Source organism: Mesoplodon densirostris, chromosome X (genome assembly GCF_025265405.1).
Source record: "Mesoplodon densirostris isolate mMesDen1 chromosome X, mMesDen1 primary haplotype, whole genome shotgun sequence".
Taxonomy (NCBI): domain Eukaryota; kingdom Metazoa; phylum Chordata; class Mammalia; order Artiodactyla; family Ziphiidae; genus Mesoplodon; species Mesoplodon densirostris.
In genome coordinates this window covers 103,918,855-103,938,151 of record NC_082681.1, presented here as the reverse complement: position 1 = coordinate 103,938,151, position 19,297 = coordinate 103,918,855, and the positions used below count along the sequence as shown (strand labels likewise).

General features: G+C 38.2%; 1 protein-coding gene across 8 annotated transcripts in view; it reads right to left on the bottom strand.

Moving 5' to 3' along the window:
- Positions 1-19,297, bottom strand: part of RPGR (retinitis pigmentosa GTPase regulator) — a 66,060-nt gene that overhangs the window by 29,535 nt on the left and 17,228 nt on the right. For 6 of the 8 annotated variants that reach the window (XM_060086445.1, XM_060086446.1, XM_060086448.1 and 3 more), the window contains 5 exons: positions 14,654-14,778; positions 12,320-12,505; positions 11,212-11,383; positions 2,575-2,672; positions 2,128-2,193 (listed from right to left, as the gene is read on the bottom strand). In XM_060086445.1, the coding sequence (XP_059942428.1) occupies positions 2,128-2,193; positions 2,575-2,672; positions 11,212-11,383; positions 12,320-12,505; positions 14,654-14,778 (647 nt within the window). The remainder of the gene's footprint in view (positions 1-2,127; positions 2,194-2,574; positions 2,673-11,211; positions 11,384-12,319; positions 12,506-14,653; positions 14,779-19,297) is intronic. The other 2 variants (XM_060086447.1, XM_060086449.1) reach the window with 2 other exon arrangements.

Sequence of the window (19,297 nt, the reverse complement as noted above, 5' to 3'; positions counted from 1 at the left end):
CAATTCTTAAATATATTTCCAGACTGATTTTGCAAAATATTGCTAAAAAATGTACGGTTTTCTACCTTCCCTATCGTTTTGTCAAATTTTGATTGGTCTTTTGATTCCATGAAATTCTCAAAATTAAAGAAAATAAATGAAAATATGAAATTTTTAAAAATTTGACATAATGAATAACTTATTTCTAGAAGAAAAAAATCTGAAATGAAAACTATAAATGAGAAAGTTCCTTGGTGGCCTAGTGGTTAGGATTTGGCGCTTTCACTGAAGAGGCCCAGGTTCAATCCCACATGCCACAGCCAAAATACAAACCTCCCCCAAAAAAACAACAAAAACAACTACAAATGAAATGTTTTTATCAACACACTAGATAATAATTAATATCTTTTTCTTTTCTAAACAAAATCCTTTGAGTTCTCAAATTTTTGACCCTCTTCCTTTTATCTACTATATTCTTTAATTATAATAATTTGCATACATAAAAAACACTATGAGAAAAAAATACTTAAGGTAAAATATAAGATTTTATAAAAGCTTTATAAACTTTTATAAAAAACATATAATGAAACATTGAGATTTTAATGATACATTAAGAATATGAAATTAATTTCCTGCTGGACAAAATAAGGCAAAAATCAAATTGTTGACCTAAATTCTACAAGCCAATGGATTGAAATAGTCAATGAATTTGGGTCTCTAGATAGTAAAACCTCACTAAATCAAGTTTTATAAATTGTGATGAGTGCTAGGCCTAGGAAGAGGTCATTTTTCGCTAAGTAAATTATTAAAACAGCACAAGTTAAAAATTAATATATAAAAAATACTATAATAAATCTTTTTTTTATTTACTAAAAATACCTAGGCTTGGTAGGGCCTCCACTTAAAAGGACTATGTGAAGTATACAATATATGTCAGTTTAAAAGAAAGTGCTTTCCTTTTCTGTTTGTTCTAGGTGTCTTCTTTAAAAAGTCATGATTCTTTCAAGAGCCCTAAGAGAGACAGGGGCCCAGTTGCCAGAAATAACTTCTAAATGTACATGCCTAGCACAATAAAGCAGCACAGAAGAGGCGGAGCCCAGAGTCTAAGAGGAAGGAAAGACATACAGAAGATGTCTGCTTGGAAGTATAGTCAAGTCAATAGATCAGTCAGTCATTGAGCTTCCATAACTGTGTTAGGAGAAAAGCTCTCCCATATTCAAAAATAATGCGGTTATTCACCATGGCTCTCAGTAAAATATAGATAGGACTAATGAGGATTGGCACTAAATTTTTATAATTTAGCAAGATTCTCTTGGATTTCAGTGACTTTGATTTTAAGGATTTTTATTTTAACAATGTGGCAAAGGCACTAGAAATAGAAATAAATGTTTTCTGCAGCCTTCGTCCTTCAATTTACATTTCTCTAATTTATTTTTCTAAACTTCAACCCTTCATCCTTTCACATCACACTGGTCCTTAAAGCCAGGAAAAGCAAATGATTTCAGGACAGGCCTTTATCTCTTCAGGGTTGTGAAAACCAGAATATTCCTTCCTCTTGCTATTCATTTGTTATTCATTAAAGGTCTCTCTTTATTACCCACTCATAGTTTCTGACTAATTTCCAAATGTTTAATCTTGTTTTTATGCTACCAATTCCTTGATAAATTAAAGCCTATTCCAAACACTGTAAAAGCAATTACCAAATATTTCAACTAAAACCACAAAATTTTAGAGCTAGACAAGATGTTAATATCATCCTGTAAGGTCAGCAAGGTAACTCCCCCAAAGTCATACTCAACCAAAGTGTGAGAGGCACTCCTAAACAGCAGCCTCTTCCAATACTTAAGAACTGTGATAAAAATCTTTTGCCTTGATGGTAACAAAGTATGGCTATCGTCACTTGTTAGTGACGATTTGCTCCAAAGAGCAAATTTCGGCAGTGAAATTCTGCCACTCTTGTTGCATCACAGAAAATACACACCAACAGAACAAGCCCAAATTGAGGCTATATATATTGTATCCCCGTCTTTTAAATCTTAAAGTGAATGCTTACCTTTCTTGTGTTCTTTCCAGAAACCTTTCAAGAAAAATATAAATAATTTAAACTATTCTTACCCATCATAGTGAAAATAACTCTCTATATTATACCTTTTGTTTTTGAATTGGTGATAATTTTAATGATTTTTCATTGGAATTCAGGCTCATCATATGTGTCTGAAATAAATTAAAAAAATATGTTCTAAAAAGAATAGAGACTATATATATGATTATATATTTATACATATGATTATATATTTATATATATGATTATATATTGATTTTTAAAAATATATAAATGAAATTAACACAAAACAGTTCATATAGTCATATAATCAACTCTCAATTGCATACTAATAATGTGAGAGTTGAAATGAATTTTACTGTATGTAACCTATACCTCAATAAAGCTGATTTTAAAATAATGAATGAAACCAAAACAAAAACAAAAGCTTTTTTATGTATATAACGGCTTAGGAAGTAGACATACATATACACAGACACATACAAATACATGAGGAACTTATATCTATATCACATAAATAGGAAAACCATTACCATATTTAAGACATCAGTAGTTTCTCCAAGGCTTTCTGAATCCTCTGCTGAAAAACTGTCTGTCTCTTTCCCTTTGGTTATTTTATGTAGAAAATAATCTGAATGATTAAAAGAGAGAAGAGAAAACAAGAGTTCAACAGAAAAGTGAAAGACAACTAGACAATAAACAGAAATTATTCTGTAATATAAAAGTACAGTTATAATTTTACTTAACATCCTTTAACCTAACCTCATATTAAGAGAACTGAACAGAATTCATTCACAGTGATAACAGGTTTTAAAATATTTTTGAAAATTTAAAAACTCTGACACTGATGAGATAACAATTGCTTCATTCATGTGAACAGGCAAACATTATTCCTTTGGGGTAAATACTACCCAGGTATCAAGCACTGTGATGGCCAGACCCCAAAAAGATCCCCAACAACCCATATCCTCTGCTATGCATACCTCTGTGGAGTTCCCTTCCACATTTTACCAGGTTGGTCTGTATGGCCAATAAAAAAAAAGCAGATATAACTGTGATGCTATCGTGGCTTATGTCTCAGTTCTCTCTCCCTCTCTCTCTCATGCGCGTGCACACACGCACTTTCTTGGAAGCCATGTTGTGAGCATCCCCAGGGAGAAGCCCATGTGCTGAGGGAGTGAAGCCTCCTGCCGATGGCCACATGAGTGAGCTTGAAAGAGGATCCTCCAGCCTCAGTCAAGCCTTCAGATGACTGCAGCCCCATCTGACAATGTGACTGCAACTACATGAAATACCCTGAGCCAGAACCACTCAGCTAGACTGTTCCTGGATTCTCGACCCTTAGAAACTGTGTGAGATAGTAAATGTTTGTTGTTTTAACCTAAGTTTTAGGATCATTTCTTATGTAGCAACACAAAACTAGCACAAGGACTTGGAAACTTTTATAGAAAACTGCAGGGTTATTACATCATAAAGCAGATAATTAAAAGTTACAAGCTTTATTTGACCTTACATTTTTCCCAATTACCATACCCCCATGTAGCACACATATAATTATTATTTTTTTATTTTTTTAAAAAAATTTATTTATTTATTTATTTATTTTTGGCTGTGTTGGGTATTCATTTCCGTGCGAGGGCTTTCTCTAGTTGTGGCAAGTGGGGGCCACTCCTCATCACAGTGCACGGGCCTCTCACTATCGCAGCCTCTCTTGTTGCGGAGCACAGGCTCCAGACGTGCAGGCTCACGGGGCTAGTTGCTCCGTGGCATGTGGGATCCTCCCAGACCAGGGCTCGAACCTGTGTCCCCTGCATTGGCAGGCAGATTCTCAACCACTGCGCCACCAGGGAAGCCCACATATAATTATTTGAGAGGAGCTCCTTAATGAAGTCTTCACTAAAAATGCCAGTCCACAGTGATCTCTCCCTTGTAAATTCATTCAATTCAAATGAACAAATAATCAGTCTGTCTTTATTCCATGTGAGGTATTACGTAGGAGATATCAACTTAAGTAACTACTAAATCTTAATGAACTTATAGTCTAGAAGGGAATACAAAACATATTATATAGGGGAATGAGAAATCACATCCAAATGTTGGGAATCAGGAAATGTTTCACTAAGGAGTTACAGTGAATGATGGATAAGTAGAATTCTGAGATGCAGAGATGGAGGTGGATGGGGAAGAAAATAAGCCTAGTGCTAAAAGAAGCTGTGGAATGGCTTGTGTTGAAGGCTTACCGTGTACTTGGAACATATGCTTTTATACAAGTCAGGTTAATGTCATGGCAATAAGAGAGCTAAGTGTTATATCCCCATTTCACAAATGAATAAATTAAGGTTCAGTGACTCTTTTGGTGTCAAGTGTCAATCTCAAGTCTGCCTTGACTTCACAGCCTTTCCACTCAGTCTGACTGCGAAGAGCTCAGTTTGATTAAAATCAGGGGGCAGCAACCTTTTTCTGTCAAAGGCCACATGTTATACATTATAGGCTTTGTGGCCGTACAGTCTCTGTCCTGATTATGCAAACTCTGCCACTGAAATGTGAAAGTAGCCACAGACAATACATAAATTAATGGGCATGACTGGCTTCTAATAAACTTTATAAAAACCAGTGGCTGACAACCTGGAAGAAATGGACAAATTCTTAGAAATACACAACCTTCTGAGACTGAACCAGGAAGAAATAGAAAATATAAACAGACCAATGACAAGCACTGAAATTGAAACTGTGATTAAAAATCTTCCAACAAACAAAAGCCCAGGACCAGATGGCTTCACAGGCGAATTCTATCAAACATTTAGAGAAGAGCTAACACCTATCCTTCTCAAACTCTTCCAAAATATAGCAGAGGGAAGAACACTCCCAAACTCATTCTACGAGGCCACCATCACTCTGATACCAAAACCAGACAAAGATGTCACAAAAAAAGAAAACTACAGGCCAATATCACTGATAAAACACAGATGCAAAAATGCTCAACAAAATACAGGCACGCAGAATCCAACAGCACATTAAAAGGATCATACACCATGATCAAGTGGGGTTGATCCCAGGATTGCAAGGATTCTTCTATATACGCAAATCGATCAATGTGATACAGCATATTAACAAACTGAAGAATAAAACTCATATGATCATCTCAATAGACGCAGAGAAAGCTTTGGAGAAAATTCAACACCCGTTTATGATAAAAACTCTCCAGAAAGTTGGCATAGAGGGAACCTACCTCAACATAATAAAGGCCATATACAACAAACCCACAGCCAACCTCATTCTCAATGGTGAAAAACTGAAAGCATTTCCTCTAAGATCAGGAACAAGACAAGGTGGTCCACTCTCACCCCTATTATACAACATAGTTTTGTAAGTTTTAGCCACAGCAATCAGAGAAGAAAAAGAAATAAAAGGAATCCAAATCGGAAAAGATGAAGTAAAGCTGTCACTGTCTGCAGATGACATGATACTATACATAGGGAATCCCAAAGATGCTACCAGAAAACTACTAGAGCTAATCAATGAATTTGGTAAAGTAGCAGGATACAAAATTAATGCACAGAAATCTCTTGCATTACTATACACTAATGATGAACAATCTGAAAGAGAAATTAAGGAAACACTCCCATTTACCACTGCAACAAAAGGAATAAAATACCTAGGAATAAACTTACCTAGGGAGACCAAAGACCTGTATGCAGAAAACTATAAGACACTGATGAAAGAAACTAAAGATGATACCAACAGGTGGAGAGGTATACCATATTCTTGGATGGGAAGAATCAACACTGTGAAAATGACTATACTACCCAAAGCAATCTATAGATTCAATGCAATCCTTATCAAACTACCAATGGCATTTTTCACAGAACTAGAACAAAAAATTTCACAATTTGTATGGAAACATAAAAGACCCCGAATAGGCAAAGGAATCTTGAGAAAGAAAAACGGAGCTGGAGGAATCAGGCACCCTGACTTCAGACTATACTATAAAGCTACAGTTATCAAGACAGTATGGTACTGGCACAGAAACAGAAATATAGATCAATGGAACAGGATAGAAAGCCCAGAGATAAACCCATGCACGTATGGTCACCTTATCTTTAATAAAGGAGGTAGGAATATACAATGGAGAAAAGACAGCCACTTCAATAAGTGGTGCTGGGAAAACTGGACAGCTACATGTAAAAGAATGAAATTAGAACACTCCCTAACACCATACACAAAAATAAACTCAAAGTGGATTAAAGACCTAAATGTAAGGCCAGACATTATCAAACTCTTAGAGGAAAACATAGGCAGAACACTCTATGAGATACATCACAGCAAGATCCTTTTTGACCCACCTCCTAGAGAAATGGAAATAAAAACAAAAATAAACAAATGGGACCTAATGAAACTTCAAAGCTTTTGCACAGCAAAGGAAACCATAAACAAGACCAAAAGACAACCCTCAGAATGGGAGGAAATATTTGCAAATGAAGCAACTGACAAAGGATTAATCTCCAAAATTTACAAGCAGCTCATGCAGCCTAATATCAAAAAAACAAACAACCCAATCCAAAAATGGGCAGAAGACCTAAATAGACATTTCTCCAAAGAAGATATCCAGATTGCCAACAAACACTTGAAAGGATGCTCAACATCATTAATCATTAGAGAAATGCAAATCAAAACTACAATGAGATATCATCTCACACTGGTCACAATGGCCATCATCAAAAAATCTAGAAACAATAAATGCTGGAGAGGGTGTGGAGAAAATGGAGCCCTCTTGCACTGTTGGTGGGAATGTAAATTGATACAGCCACTATGGAGAAGAATATGGAGGTTCCTTAAAAAACTAAAAATAGAACTACCATATGACCCAGAAATCCCACTACTAGGCATATACCTTGAGAAAACCATAATTCTAAGAGTCATGTATCACAATGCTCATTGCAGCTGTATTTACAATAGCCAGGACATGGAAGCAATCTAAGTGTCCATCAACAGATGAATGGATAAAGAAGATGTGGTACATATATACAATGGAATGTTACTCAGTGATATAAAGAAACGAAAGTGAGTTATTTGTAGTGAGGTGGATGGACCTAGAGGCTGTCATACAGAGTGAAGTAAGTCAGAAAGGGAAAAACAAATACTGTATGCTAATACTTATATATGGAATCTAAAAAAAAAAAAAAGTTTCTGAAGAACCTAGGGGCAGGACAGGAATAAAGATGTGGACGTACAGAATGCACTTGAGGACACAGGGAGGGGGAAGGGCAAGCTGGGATGAAGTGAGAGAGTGGCATGGACATATATACACTACCAAAAGTAAAACAGACAGCTAGCGGGAAGCAGCCACATAGCATATGGAGATCAGCTTGGTGCTCTGTGACCACCTATAGGAGTTGGATAGGGAGGGTGGGAGGGAGATGTAAGAGGGAGGGGATATGGGGATATTAGTATACGTAGAGCTGATTCACTTTGTTATATAGCAGAAACTAACAAAACAATGTAAAGCAATTATACTCCAGTAAAGACATTAAAAAAAAAACCCAAAAACGGTTGCTGGCCAGATTTGACCCATGGGCCACAGCCTGCAGACTCGAGACCTAAATTAAGGTTATAAGAAAAAGGCTGCTGAGAGATGAAGCTAGAAAAGCAGGTGGGAGTTACATGGGGAAATTTACATTTATTTAAAAAAAATATTAGGGATCCTCTGAAGGCATTGGAGCAGATGGGAACTAAAGTGCACCCGAAGGAGATTAAAGTAGCAAGTACTAAGCAGGAGAGATTGGAGATGGCAGAGAAAGGAGGTTTGGAAAATAGATAGTATATCATTTAAGCTCATGGTCTTGGCCTTATACCTGACTGAGAAAAATAGAAGTCGTCAGAGCTGATCTGCTTTATCTTCTCACCAACAAATGTACAAATTTACCTACATTTTCCTGTTAAAATGTAGGACGTGTCTTTCCTCTTAACAAATACTGCTCTGTATGCCAGCCCCTCCTGTCTTCTCAAGAGCTTTGCACCTTTGGTCATATCCTCTCTCTCGTGTGCTACCAATCTCTCTGGGACTACTGGCTCATGTCCATTAGGCACAGCGGTCCCCAAGGTCCTCAACCTTACCTTTCTGGCACCAGGGACCGGTTTCGTGGAAGACAGTTTTTCCACGGGCCGGGGGTGGGGGGATGGTTCAGGCGGTAATGCAAGCGATGGGGAGCAGCAGATGGAGCTTTGCTAGCTCCCTTGCTTGCCCGCCGGCTGCCGCTCACCTCCTGCTGTGCTGTGAGGCCCGGTTCCTAACAGGCTGCAGACCTAAATCAGTCCGTGGCCCGGGGTGTGGGTACCCCTGCATTAGCTCACAAATATGCTCTAGTATTTCCCATTGACTCCACATCTCCCTCTCCTGCCAGCCCATTTCTCTGCTCCTCTTCAGGACCAAAATAGGCAGAAGAACTACCTACACACTCTATCTCCTCTTCACGTCCTCATTTCCCCTTCATGCCTCAACTTTAAACACTCTGTCTTCTGTCCTGATCTTTCCCTGGGACTGCTCTTGTCAGGATCGCCAAAAATCTCCATGATGCTTAATCCATGGGATGCTTCTTTGAACTCCTTTTCCTTGACCTTTGAGCAGCACTTTGAATTCATGACCCTACTCCCTCCTCATGTCCCTCCTCCTACCCTACTGGCTGATGAGGCTGGGGAAGATGTTTTTGTGGGCTCTTCCTCTCCTCCCCTCTAAGCGTTAGACACTCTCAGGGCTAAATCCTGGGCCCTCTTTTCTTGCTACTCTACTCTCTAATAGGTGATTTCACCAACTTCCATGGATTATCAATACCATCACTATGTTGACGGTTTCCAAATTTCTATCTCTAGTTCACACCCATCTTCTGAACGTTATTCTTTCATTTTCAACTGCCTGCTTGATATTTCTGCTTGGATGTCTCACAGGTATCTCAAGCTCAATTTTTAATTTCTTTTCTCAAAGCAGTCGACCATCCTCCTGCCTACACATCTATGTGTGACCCATTAACGAGCAAGTTCAGTTGTTTCTATGACTAAAATGTATTTCAAATCTGCAAACACCATCATCTCTTGCAAAAGGCTCTTAAGTATTCTTCCTACCTCTAGTCATCCACACACCGGCAAAAGTGATCATCTTAAAATATAAATGGCACTGGAGCACATCACTCCACTGTTTAAAACCCTTTAATGACTTTCTATTACACTTAAGAAAAACACTCAAATCAAATAGGCCTCTCATGGCCTATAAAACCATGGATATTTCTCTGCTGTCTCTTTTTCCAACATCATGTTGTTCTGCCTTTTCCCTCACTCTCTGAGCCCAGTGATCTTCTTTCCTTTTCCCATAAACTGCTTCCAAACCTTTACCTACCTTTACCTTTACCTTTACCTTCCAAACCTTTACCTTATTCTCTTTGCCTGTAATATACACATCTTCTCTCTTTGTGTGGCTACTTTTTATCCTTTATGTTTTAGCTTAAATGTCACCTCCTCAGTAATGTCTTCCCTGACCTCCTTCACTCCATGAGAAATACTGAAGTCTGCAAATAATTTAGAAAAAGTCACATTATATGTTGGATACAACTTTCAAAATATTTTTATTAAGTTGGTTTTAGCAAACAGTCACAAAAAGATATGGGATGGCTTTTCCTTTTGCTCTAGCTACAAAGTTCTATCTTCACATTCAAATCTCTTGAAGTGGGAAACAACTTGCCCCAAACCATAAACTTCTCTTTTCCTTGCACATTCTGCTGCCAGAATCTACTTTTCCTATGTACAGGGATGAAGAGCACCAGTGATTCCTATCTCCAAAGGAAACATACAGAATTTGTGGGTGAGATGTAGGAAACCCAGCTCATTATCAAGGTCTTAGATGTAGACAATATTCCATTCCCATGGCCCACAATTCTTGACTGAGTTCCTGATCCTTTGCTACCTCAACTTTTTATCTAGGTTCCTGAGCCCAAAGATATTAAAATTATCTGTGCCACAGTTCTTAATCCCAGATGCCCAGATTTTCTTCTTAATTCCAAACCTACTGCTTACTCTGATTTCCTACCCTAGTTTCTTGTTCTGCCCCTATCATCTGAGTACATGCCCTGTAGTAACATAAACATACTCCTAAGATACACAAACGTCTGTAAATAAAACTATTTAGAAGAGGTGTATAATGGCTAAAGAGCTGGAATTACAATTTAAAACATGAAATCTGTATCTAGTAGGCAGTGGGGTTAATAATAACTATGCCTAGGGCTTCCCTGGTGGCGCAGTGGTTGAGAGTCCGCCTGCCGATGCAGGGGACACGGGTTCGTGCCCCGGTCCCGGAGGATCCCACATGCCGCGGAGCGGCTGGGCCCGCGAGCCATGGCCGCGGAGCCTGTGTTTCCGGAGCCTGTGCTCCGCGGCGGGAGGGGCCACAGCAGTGAGAGGCCCGCGTACAGCAAAAAAAAAAAAAAAAACAAACAAATAATAACTATGCCTATATTTATGAAGAGGTTTCTGGGGGTGCTAGGCTCAACGCTAAGTATTTTATATGCCTTATCTCATTTAACTGTCATGAACACTCTAAAGTAGGTATTATTAAAGTTATTTCAAAGATATGGAAACTGAGGTGTAGAGAAATTAAGTAACTTTCCCAAAGCCAGTCACATAGTTAATAAATGTCAAAGCTGGCATCGGATCCCAGATCAATTTGACTCTACATCCCATGCTCTTAACCACGATGCTATAAAGGCAGAACTTCACATAGGTCTACAAGACCTGCATTCAAATCCTGTTCACTTATAAAACTGAGTGACCTGAGTCACTCAATCTCTTCAAGCCTTGCTTTTCTCATATATAAAAATGAAGAATATAACTCCCACCTATTTCATGGAGTTGCTTCTGGGTTTAAAGGAGATAATGTAAGAGAAGGTGATATGTATGTTATACACTGCTTTATAAAAATATGCTGCTGTCGTTACATGGGATTTTTAAGGTCACCAAAGATGCTTTCTATTAGTAAGAGTATTCTTGGATTTGAGTTCAAATGAGAGATGTCAGTCTCTAACTAGGAAGAAAACAATTTAGTTAGAGAAAACAGCTTAAGATGAACATGAAAACAATGGAATAAATGGTACATTTCTTCTGAGAGCAGGCAGAGCATCAACTGTTACCTGGTTCCATTGGCGGCATGGGGCCCTCTTTATCAGGCATCATTTTCTCTAGCAGATTAGTTGTAGACATACAGAAAGGAACTGAACGAGGCGAAAAGCAAACGGGTGGTACGAGAGTCCCTGCAATTGGAGGTAGTGTTCCTGTCGTTTGAATACAGTCTTGGGATTTCTCCTTTAAAACAAACAGGTTAAATAAACTGTTAGATAATGTTATATACTTAATATTGATATAAACCACCCTGAGGTTGCTAAAAATATTGAAGAGAGAGACTTCAAAGTTGGCCAACGTCCTACAACATTCACTTTTTAATAATCCCCGACGGCTCAAAAATGTTTTGTTTTGTTGCCTCTGTATCTAAGTTGCTCTAAATTGTCAATTTGGAAGTCTGTTTTTCACAAGATGGGGAAAAGTGTGTGTTTGCTCTGCCTTCCTGGAAAAAAAAAGTTACTCAGGAGACACAAACCAACAACAACTACAAAATACTTATGGGATATTTCTCAATTTTTCCATATATACTTTTTCATAATAAAAAATCAAACTTAACTTTTTTTTTTACCACTAAAGGAATACATTTTGGAACTTAAAGCAATTTTTTTAAAAAAGAAATGTCTCTAAAAGTTATTTGGCATTTTTTAAAAATGTGTCATTGAATAATTTTAAAGCATAGAATGAGAATCTCTAAATTTAATTGAGAAAGAACATTCCCTCTCTCAAATAAAGCCCTTATTTCTTTGTTTTCTACCTTTCATTAGTTATAATATATATATAACCTTTCATTGCTCATGAGGTATTAGCTTTACAAGATAGAGGCAAAGTAGAAGTCAATCCACAGATGGCTGAGAAAACAACTTAGCATTCTATCTGAGGTGATAGCGGTAAGTACCACTGTCTACAAGCAAAGGTTATCCATGATCATTTCAATTTTCTAGTTTGTGTGTCTACCAGTTTAATTCTGAGTTTGCTTTAAAACTTTGTAAGCCCTCGATTCTAATCATTCTATTTAGTAAATTTACCTAAGAAGACCCTTCTTTGGTTTAAAAAGAAAATAAATCTGTTTCCTTTACAGTGCTAGACAACATTATTATATAGAATAGGCCACGACTGTACCCTCTCTCTTCGCCGCACACGTGCTGATAAAGATCTCTGCAGTACGTTTCCTGAAGTTAGATCACTGACGGACAGAGATGTAGCTGAAGGTAAGCAACAGTCAGTTATTTCATCTAACTCAACGTCTTCTGCCACATCAAGTCGTGGAGTGGCAAAAACTATCATGTGACATCCACCGCAAGCAACCTGCAGCATAAATTCACAGATAAGTTGACACTGGCTTCAAACACAAATGGGTTTGTTTTTTAATTTATTTTTATTTTTGGCTGCATTGGGTCTTCGTTGCTGTGTGCCGGCTTCTCTCTAGTTGGGGCGAGCGGGGGCTACTCTTCGTTGTGGTACACAGGCTTCTCATTGTGGTGGCTTCTCTTGTTGCAGAGCACTGGCTCTAGGTGCGTGGGCTTCAGTAGTTGTGTCACGTGGGCTCTAGTGCGCAGGCTCAGTAGTCATGGCGCACGGCCTTAGTTGCTCTGCGGCATGTGGGATCTTCCCGGACCAGGGCTCGAACCCGTGTCCCCTGCAATAGCAGGCTGATTCTCAACCACAGCGCCACCAGGGAAGCCCCACAAATGGGTTTTTAATGGTTTTCAGCTACAAAACATTAACTTAGCGGTAGACTTCCTAGACCGACTGACTGAAATCTCTCTCTCTCTACACACACACACACACACACACGTGAATTACAATATATTCTTTTTTAAAATATTTATTTTATTTATTTATTTTTGGCTGCGTTGGGTCTTCATTGCTGCACACGGGCTTTCTCTAGTTGCGGCGAGCGGGAGCTACTCTTCATTGCAGTGTGCAGTCTTCCCATTGCGGTGGCTTCTCTTGTTGTGGAACACGGGCTCTAGGCGCACAGGCTTCAGTAGTTGTGGCACACGGGCTCAGTAGTTGTGGCTCATGGGCTCTAGAGCGCAGTCTCAGTAGTTATGGCGTACGGGCTTAGTTGTTCCACAGCATGTGGGATCTTCCTGGACCAGGGCTCGAACCTGTGTCCCCTGCATTGGCAGGCAGATTCTTAACCACTGCGCCACTAGAGAAGCCCTTACAATATATATTCTTTAAACACTATTATTGAAAACTAGAACAAGTTTAACATACCATTTTACTTTCAACTGAATATACAGTATATAGAAAAAAACCTATTTGGCACATTATATTTCTCTTTACAAGTTAGAAAATGCTATTTTCATCTTGGAGCAACACTACCAACTTGAAAAAATTACTCAGACAAGTTCTCCTTGGAAAGAAGGGACCCAAGAATAAATCAGTCCCTTGGGATAATTATGTCTTTGTACATGAAGATTTTTTAAGTTTAATGCTTAAAAGTCCTGAGAGCAAAACACAAGCATGCACAATGATAGAACAATGAAAAAGGAAATCAACATCCAAGTGATTCTGAGACATAACTGATTTTCAATAAAATGCTTTAAAAAACATTGTGTTTGCAATACACAGACTTCTGGTATCTTCATAGTGTTCTACATGGCACAGAAGAGCATGCTCTGAGCCTTTCCCTTCATATGTTCAAAGTTAAAATTGATATGTTTTCTGTATAGCACCTTTTAAAAACCATCTTCCCCATAAGATTATAAGCTTAGTCAATGAAAATCTGGTCACTGTGTTCATCACTGCATGCTCTGTATTCCTCATCCTCAGTCCAGTATCTTGTACCAAGCAGGCATTCATTAAATAGGCGTCAAGTCAAGGAATGGAAGTGTTCCATAGTACAAGGCTCTGAGCCTTTGGAGAACAAATTCCAAGTGATATTATCATCACCGAGTAAACAAAAGTTTCAAGTCTATAGTTCTTAATTGGCAAAATTGTTAGAAACAACAGAGATACGGTGCCTGATGGAGATGTCACTGAAACAACACCTTATCCAAATAACACTTAACCAATTAAACATAATTTCAAAACTCTTCATTTATTATCAGATATTTTTCTTGTGCAGGATTTGAGAGTCCTAGTGATACCTAATCCAGCAAATATTTATAGATAACCACTGTGAGTGAGGCACTCTGCTGGGAGCTACAGGAAACACAAAGCTTCCAGGCATGGCACAGTCCTGGCTCTCAAGAGACATATGAAAATGAAGTAGAAGAGTCAAGATGAGGGCAAAAAGGAAGATGTTAGAGAAGGAACATTAGAAAAGGGACAGATTTTCAGAGTGCCATGATGTCTGACATTTGGCCTTTAGGACACAAGTATATTTACCAGATATAGCCATGATATTTCATATAAACAGAGAAGTACTTATTTTCTATGAAATACTGAAAGACTCAAATACAGGAATATGAACATGTAAACAGGGAAATGTGATGCCCTTACCAATTGTACTATAAACTTCAAAAAATTAGAACACAAAGTAGGAACGAACTGATTGGCAAAACTCTCCAGTCCAAGTCCTAATTTTCCATGTCGACCGTCCCCAAAAGTATACATAAGGCCTAAATCTAAAATGAAAAAAAGAGAGAATTATAGAAGTGTTACTTTCATGGATCTATTTGTAAATAGACAAATACATTAACTTACATTGCGATTTTCCCCTCATATTCTGCATTAAATTTACTCTGCTCCACTGATGTTTCCATACTCTCTATGGTTTCTGTTGTCCACACATAACATGAGCCAATAGATACCCCAAGAATAAATCACTAAGCTCTTGGTGGCTTGTGAAGTTGAGACCCAGGTGTGTGAGGTGCTGTGTGGAGCTGCAGCAATCCAGCATGACATCTTGTGATACACAATATCATCTTAAGAAGGAGAGGGAAGGGATATGGGAACAGATGTATATGTATAACTGACTCACTTTGTTATAAAGCAGAAACTAATTTAAAAAAGGAGATTTTTGTATTCTGACCTCCTACATCCCAATACAATCTATTTTCTTTTTTCCTCAGGTCATTGATTAGGTCAGGGTTTTTCAACCTCAGCACTACAGACATTTGAGGCCAGATAATTCTTGGTTGTATGGGTCTGTCCTGTGCATTGTGGGATGTTTAGCAGCATCCTTGGCTTCTACCTACTAAATGCCCATAGAATACCCTGCCTCTGCAGTTGTGACAATCAAAAACATCTCCAGACATTGCCATGTGTCCCCTGTGGAGACAAAATCACCACTAGTTCAGATCAATCCAACTGTTTCTTTTACTTCTGCTTCAGGGTTGTGGAAAGCTGCTGAAGGAAATGCCATAAACCAACCAAGCTGCCGGTCCCTATATCAATACTGGGGTCCCCTATATAGCTAGGCCAAGATGATGATGAGTAATTTTTTCGCTTCTCTCCAGTTAATCCTTTTGCCCACTGCCATAGCAGGTATTCTGTACATTCACTCCTCAAGCCTTTCTTTCATACTCTCCATCTCAAGTGAGGTAAGTGCCATGGAAGCAGAAGGAAAGGAAAGGGTGCCAGTACAGGTGCAGAGGAGGGGCTCTCCCTCCAGTCTGGAGATTAGGAAAGGCTTTTAAACTGAAGCTGAAAGGATTAGAGTTTAGTTACAAGAAGAAGGGAGCAAAGAATCTTCTAGGCAGAGGCCAGCAGTACATACAAAGGCTGTGAATCAAGAGAAAACACAGCCCAGTCAAGAAGCCTAAAGGCAACCAGCGTGTCTGGAGCACAAAGGTGAGAGTGGTATGAGATGAGCATGAAGAGGGAAGAAGGAATCACATGAAAGAGGATCTTAATTAGCTCATATTAAGCATTTCTGAACTCTATATTAAGAACAATAATAAGCTAAATGAATGGTTTTAAGCTGGGAAATGACAAGATCACATATGGGGACTTGGACTTTAAGATGGCAAAGTAATTGTATAGTAAGAAAAGCCACGAGAACTGCCTGAAAAAATAATTAGAAATAATAACAAAATTCACTAAAGTGGCAAGTTCAAAAATTAATATATTAAAAATAGATTCCCTATAAATAAGCAATAACCAGCGTTTAGGTTCTAAATTTAGATTGTTATAATTCTTACTATTAGGTATTTATTTCCTTTCTTTATATATACTCCTTATCATCTTTTTGCTTTCCTCCTCCTTTTTCCTCCTCCTTATTCAAAATGTTAAGGTTTTTTTGTTTAAACCTGATTACCTTTATCCAGAAAAAATAAACTCTGATCAAGCTGCCTGATCACACTTCCAACCTCAGAGAGCTTTTTAAAACATGAGCCACTGGCTATAATGGGGAACTGGCAAGAACTTACAGAAAACTCACTACATATCTCTCATTAGTCCTGGACGAAGAAAAAATTCATAACACCTGTCCCTGGGGAGGATTCATGAGCAAAAAAGTCAAATAAAGTTAATGTTCAATTATTTGTGCTACAACTTCTTTCATCAGGAGGAAAGGTATTATGAAAGTTTAACCAAATAACCTAATTGTATGTTAAATGATCCATAAAAAGTGTGTATTTACTATCAGTGACAATTTAGAGTTGATGCAAAATGGCAGTAAAGACAGAGGAACTGAGCTTAAGACTTGCGGTAAGGCATACATATCAACAACTCTTCTGGGATTGTGAATGAACAGTAATTCTTTACATTCTATATAGTTCAATTTCATGCTACATTAATAAGGACACTGATACTTGAAAATGGGCAGGTAGTTCTCTCTGCAAAGTTCTTTGGGGAAGAAGGGACAGTACTTGGTAGTACCTTGTATTTGCTGAGCCCTAGTTCCCCTAAGCAGATACTATTAGATGAGGTCCATCGGAGCAGAAACTTGTAAAAGAAGGGGAAAAATGCAGAAATACCAGTACCCGGATTATTTCAAAATACTATATGATTTATGACTTTTTAATGCTTTACTTTTTAGATGAAATGTGAGCTACAAATAGAGAAAATACAGAGCCTTTTATTCCAAAGTAATTAAAATTATGCAGAATATATATATTTTTGTAATTCAAACAAATATATTTCACTTAATTTTTATTCTCAAATTACGTATTTTTGTTTAATGTGTCAATAGTTTAAATTTATTGATGTATTTGTAAAACTTTATGCTCATTCTTTTTTTTTTTAACATCTTTACTGGAGTATAATTGCTTTACAATGGTGTGTTAGTTTCTGCTTTATAACAAAGTGAATCAGTTATACATATACATGTTCCCATATCTTTTCCCTCTGGCGTCTCCCTCCCTCCCACCCTCCCTATCCCACCCCTCTAAGGGGTCACAAACCACCGACCTGATCTCCTTGTGCTACGTGGCCGCTTCCCACTAGCTATCTATTTTACGTTTGGTAGTGCATATATGTCCATGCCACTCTCTCACTTTGTCCCAGCTTACCCTTCCCCCTCCCCATATCCTCAAGTCCATTCTCTAGTAGGTCTGTGTCTTTATTCCCATCTTACCCCTAGGTCCCTCACGACCTTTTTTTTTTTCTTAGATTCCATATATAGGTGTTAGCATACGGTATTTGTTTTTCTCTTTCTGACTTACTTCACTCTGTATAACAGACTCTAGGTCCATCCACCTCACTACAAATAACTCAATTTCATTTCTTTTTATGGCTGAGTAATATTCCATTGTATATATGTGCCACATCTTCTTTATCCATTCATCTGTTGATGGACACTTAGGTTGATTCCATGTCCTGGCTATTGTAAACAGAGCTGCAATGAACATTTTGGTACATGACTCTTTTTGAATTATGGTTTTCTCAGGGTATATGCCCAGTAGTGGGATTGCTGGGTCATATGGTAATTCTATTTTTAGTTTTTTAAGGAACCTCCATACTCTTCTCCATAGTGGCTGTATCAATTTACATTCCCACCAACAGTGCAAGAGGGTTCCCTTTTCTCCACACCCTCTCCAGCATTTATTGTTTCTAGATTTTTTGACGATGGCCATTCTGACCAGTGTGAGACGGTATCTCATTGTAGTTTTGATTTGCATTTCTCTAATGATTAATGATGTTGAGCATCCTTTCATGTGTTTGTTGGCAATCTGGATATCTTCTTTGGAGAAATGTCTATTTAGGTCTTCTGCCCGTTTTTGGATTGGGTTGTTTTTATGTTATTGAGCTGTATGAGCTGCTTGTAAATTTTGGAGATGAATCCTATGTCAGTTGCTTCATTTGCAAATATTTCCTCCCATTCTGAGGGTTGTCTTTTGGTCTTGTTTATGGTTTTCTTTGCTGTGCAAAAGCTTTGAAGTTTCATTAGGTCCCATTTGTTTATTTTTGCTTTTACTTCCATTTCTCTAGGAGGTGGGTCAAAAAGGATCTTGCTGTGATTTCTGACATAGAGTGTTCTGCCTATGTTTTCCTCTAAGAGTTCGATAGTGTCTGGCCTTACATTTAGGTCTTTAATCCATTTTGAGCTTATTTTTGTGTATGGTGTTAGGGAGTGTTCTAATTTCATATTTTTACATGTAGCTGTCCAGTTTTCCCAGCACCACTTATTGAAGAGGCTGTCTTTTCTTCATTGTATATTCTTGCCTCCTTTATCAAAGATAAGGTGACCATATGTGCGTGGGTTTATCTCTGGGCTTCCTATACTGTTCCATTGATCTATATTTCTATTTTTGTGCCAGTACATACTGTCTTGATTACTGTAGCTTTGTAGTATAGTCTGAAGTCAGGGAGCCTGGTTCCTCCAGCTCCATATTAATTATCTATAGGTGAGTCAGTCATTTTAGGGAAGTACCTCTATTGAGTCCTACATTGGCAGCACCTAGTTTCTGAGGTTGAGAAGTAGACCCATAGCACCATCTCCCTGGATAAAGGGGAAACTACAGAGCAGAAGAGCTAGAGGACCCAGGTATTCATTTAATTAATAGTCTTTGGGGTAACTTTCTGTCTACCACTGTGGAGAAAGTATGAAAGAGTTACTCCTGAAAACGCCTCCCGGTGGCAGAAGCAACATAAGAATTTCCTCAGCCTGAATGTAGCTGTCAGACTGAAGAGGGAGAATATTTTAAAATAAGTTCTTTCTTACGAGACTTTTTCCTTTGGCCTGAGCAGAGTTCAGAGCCT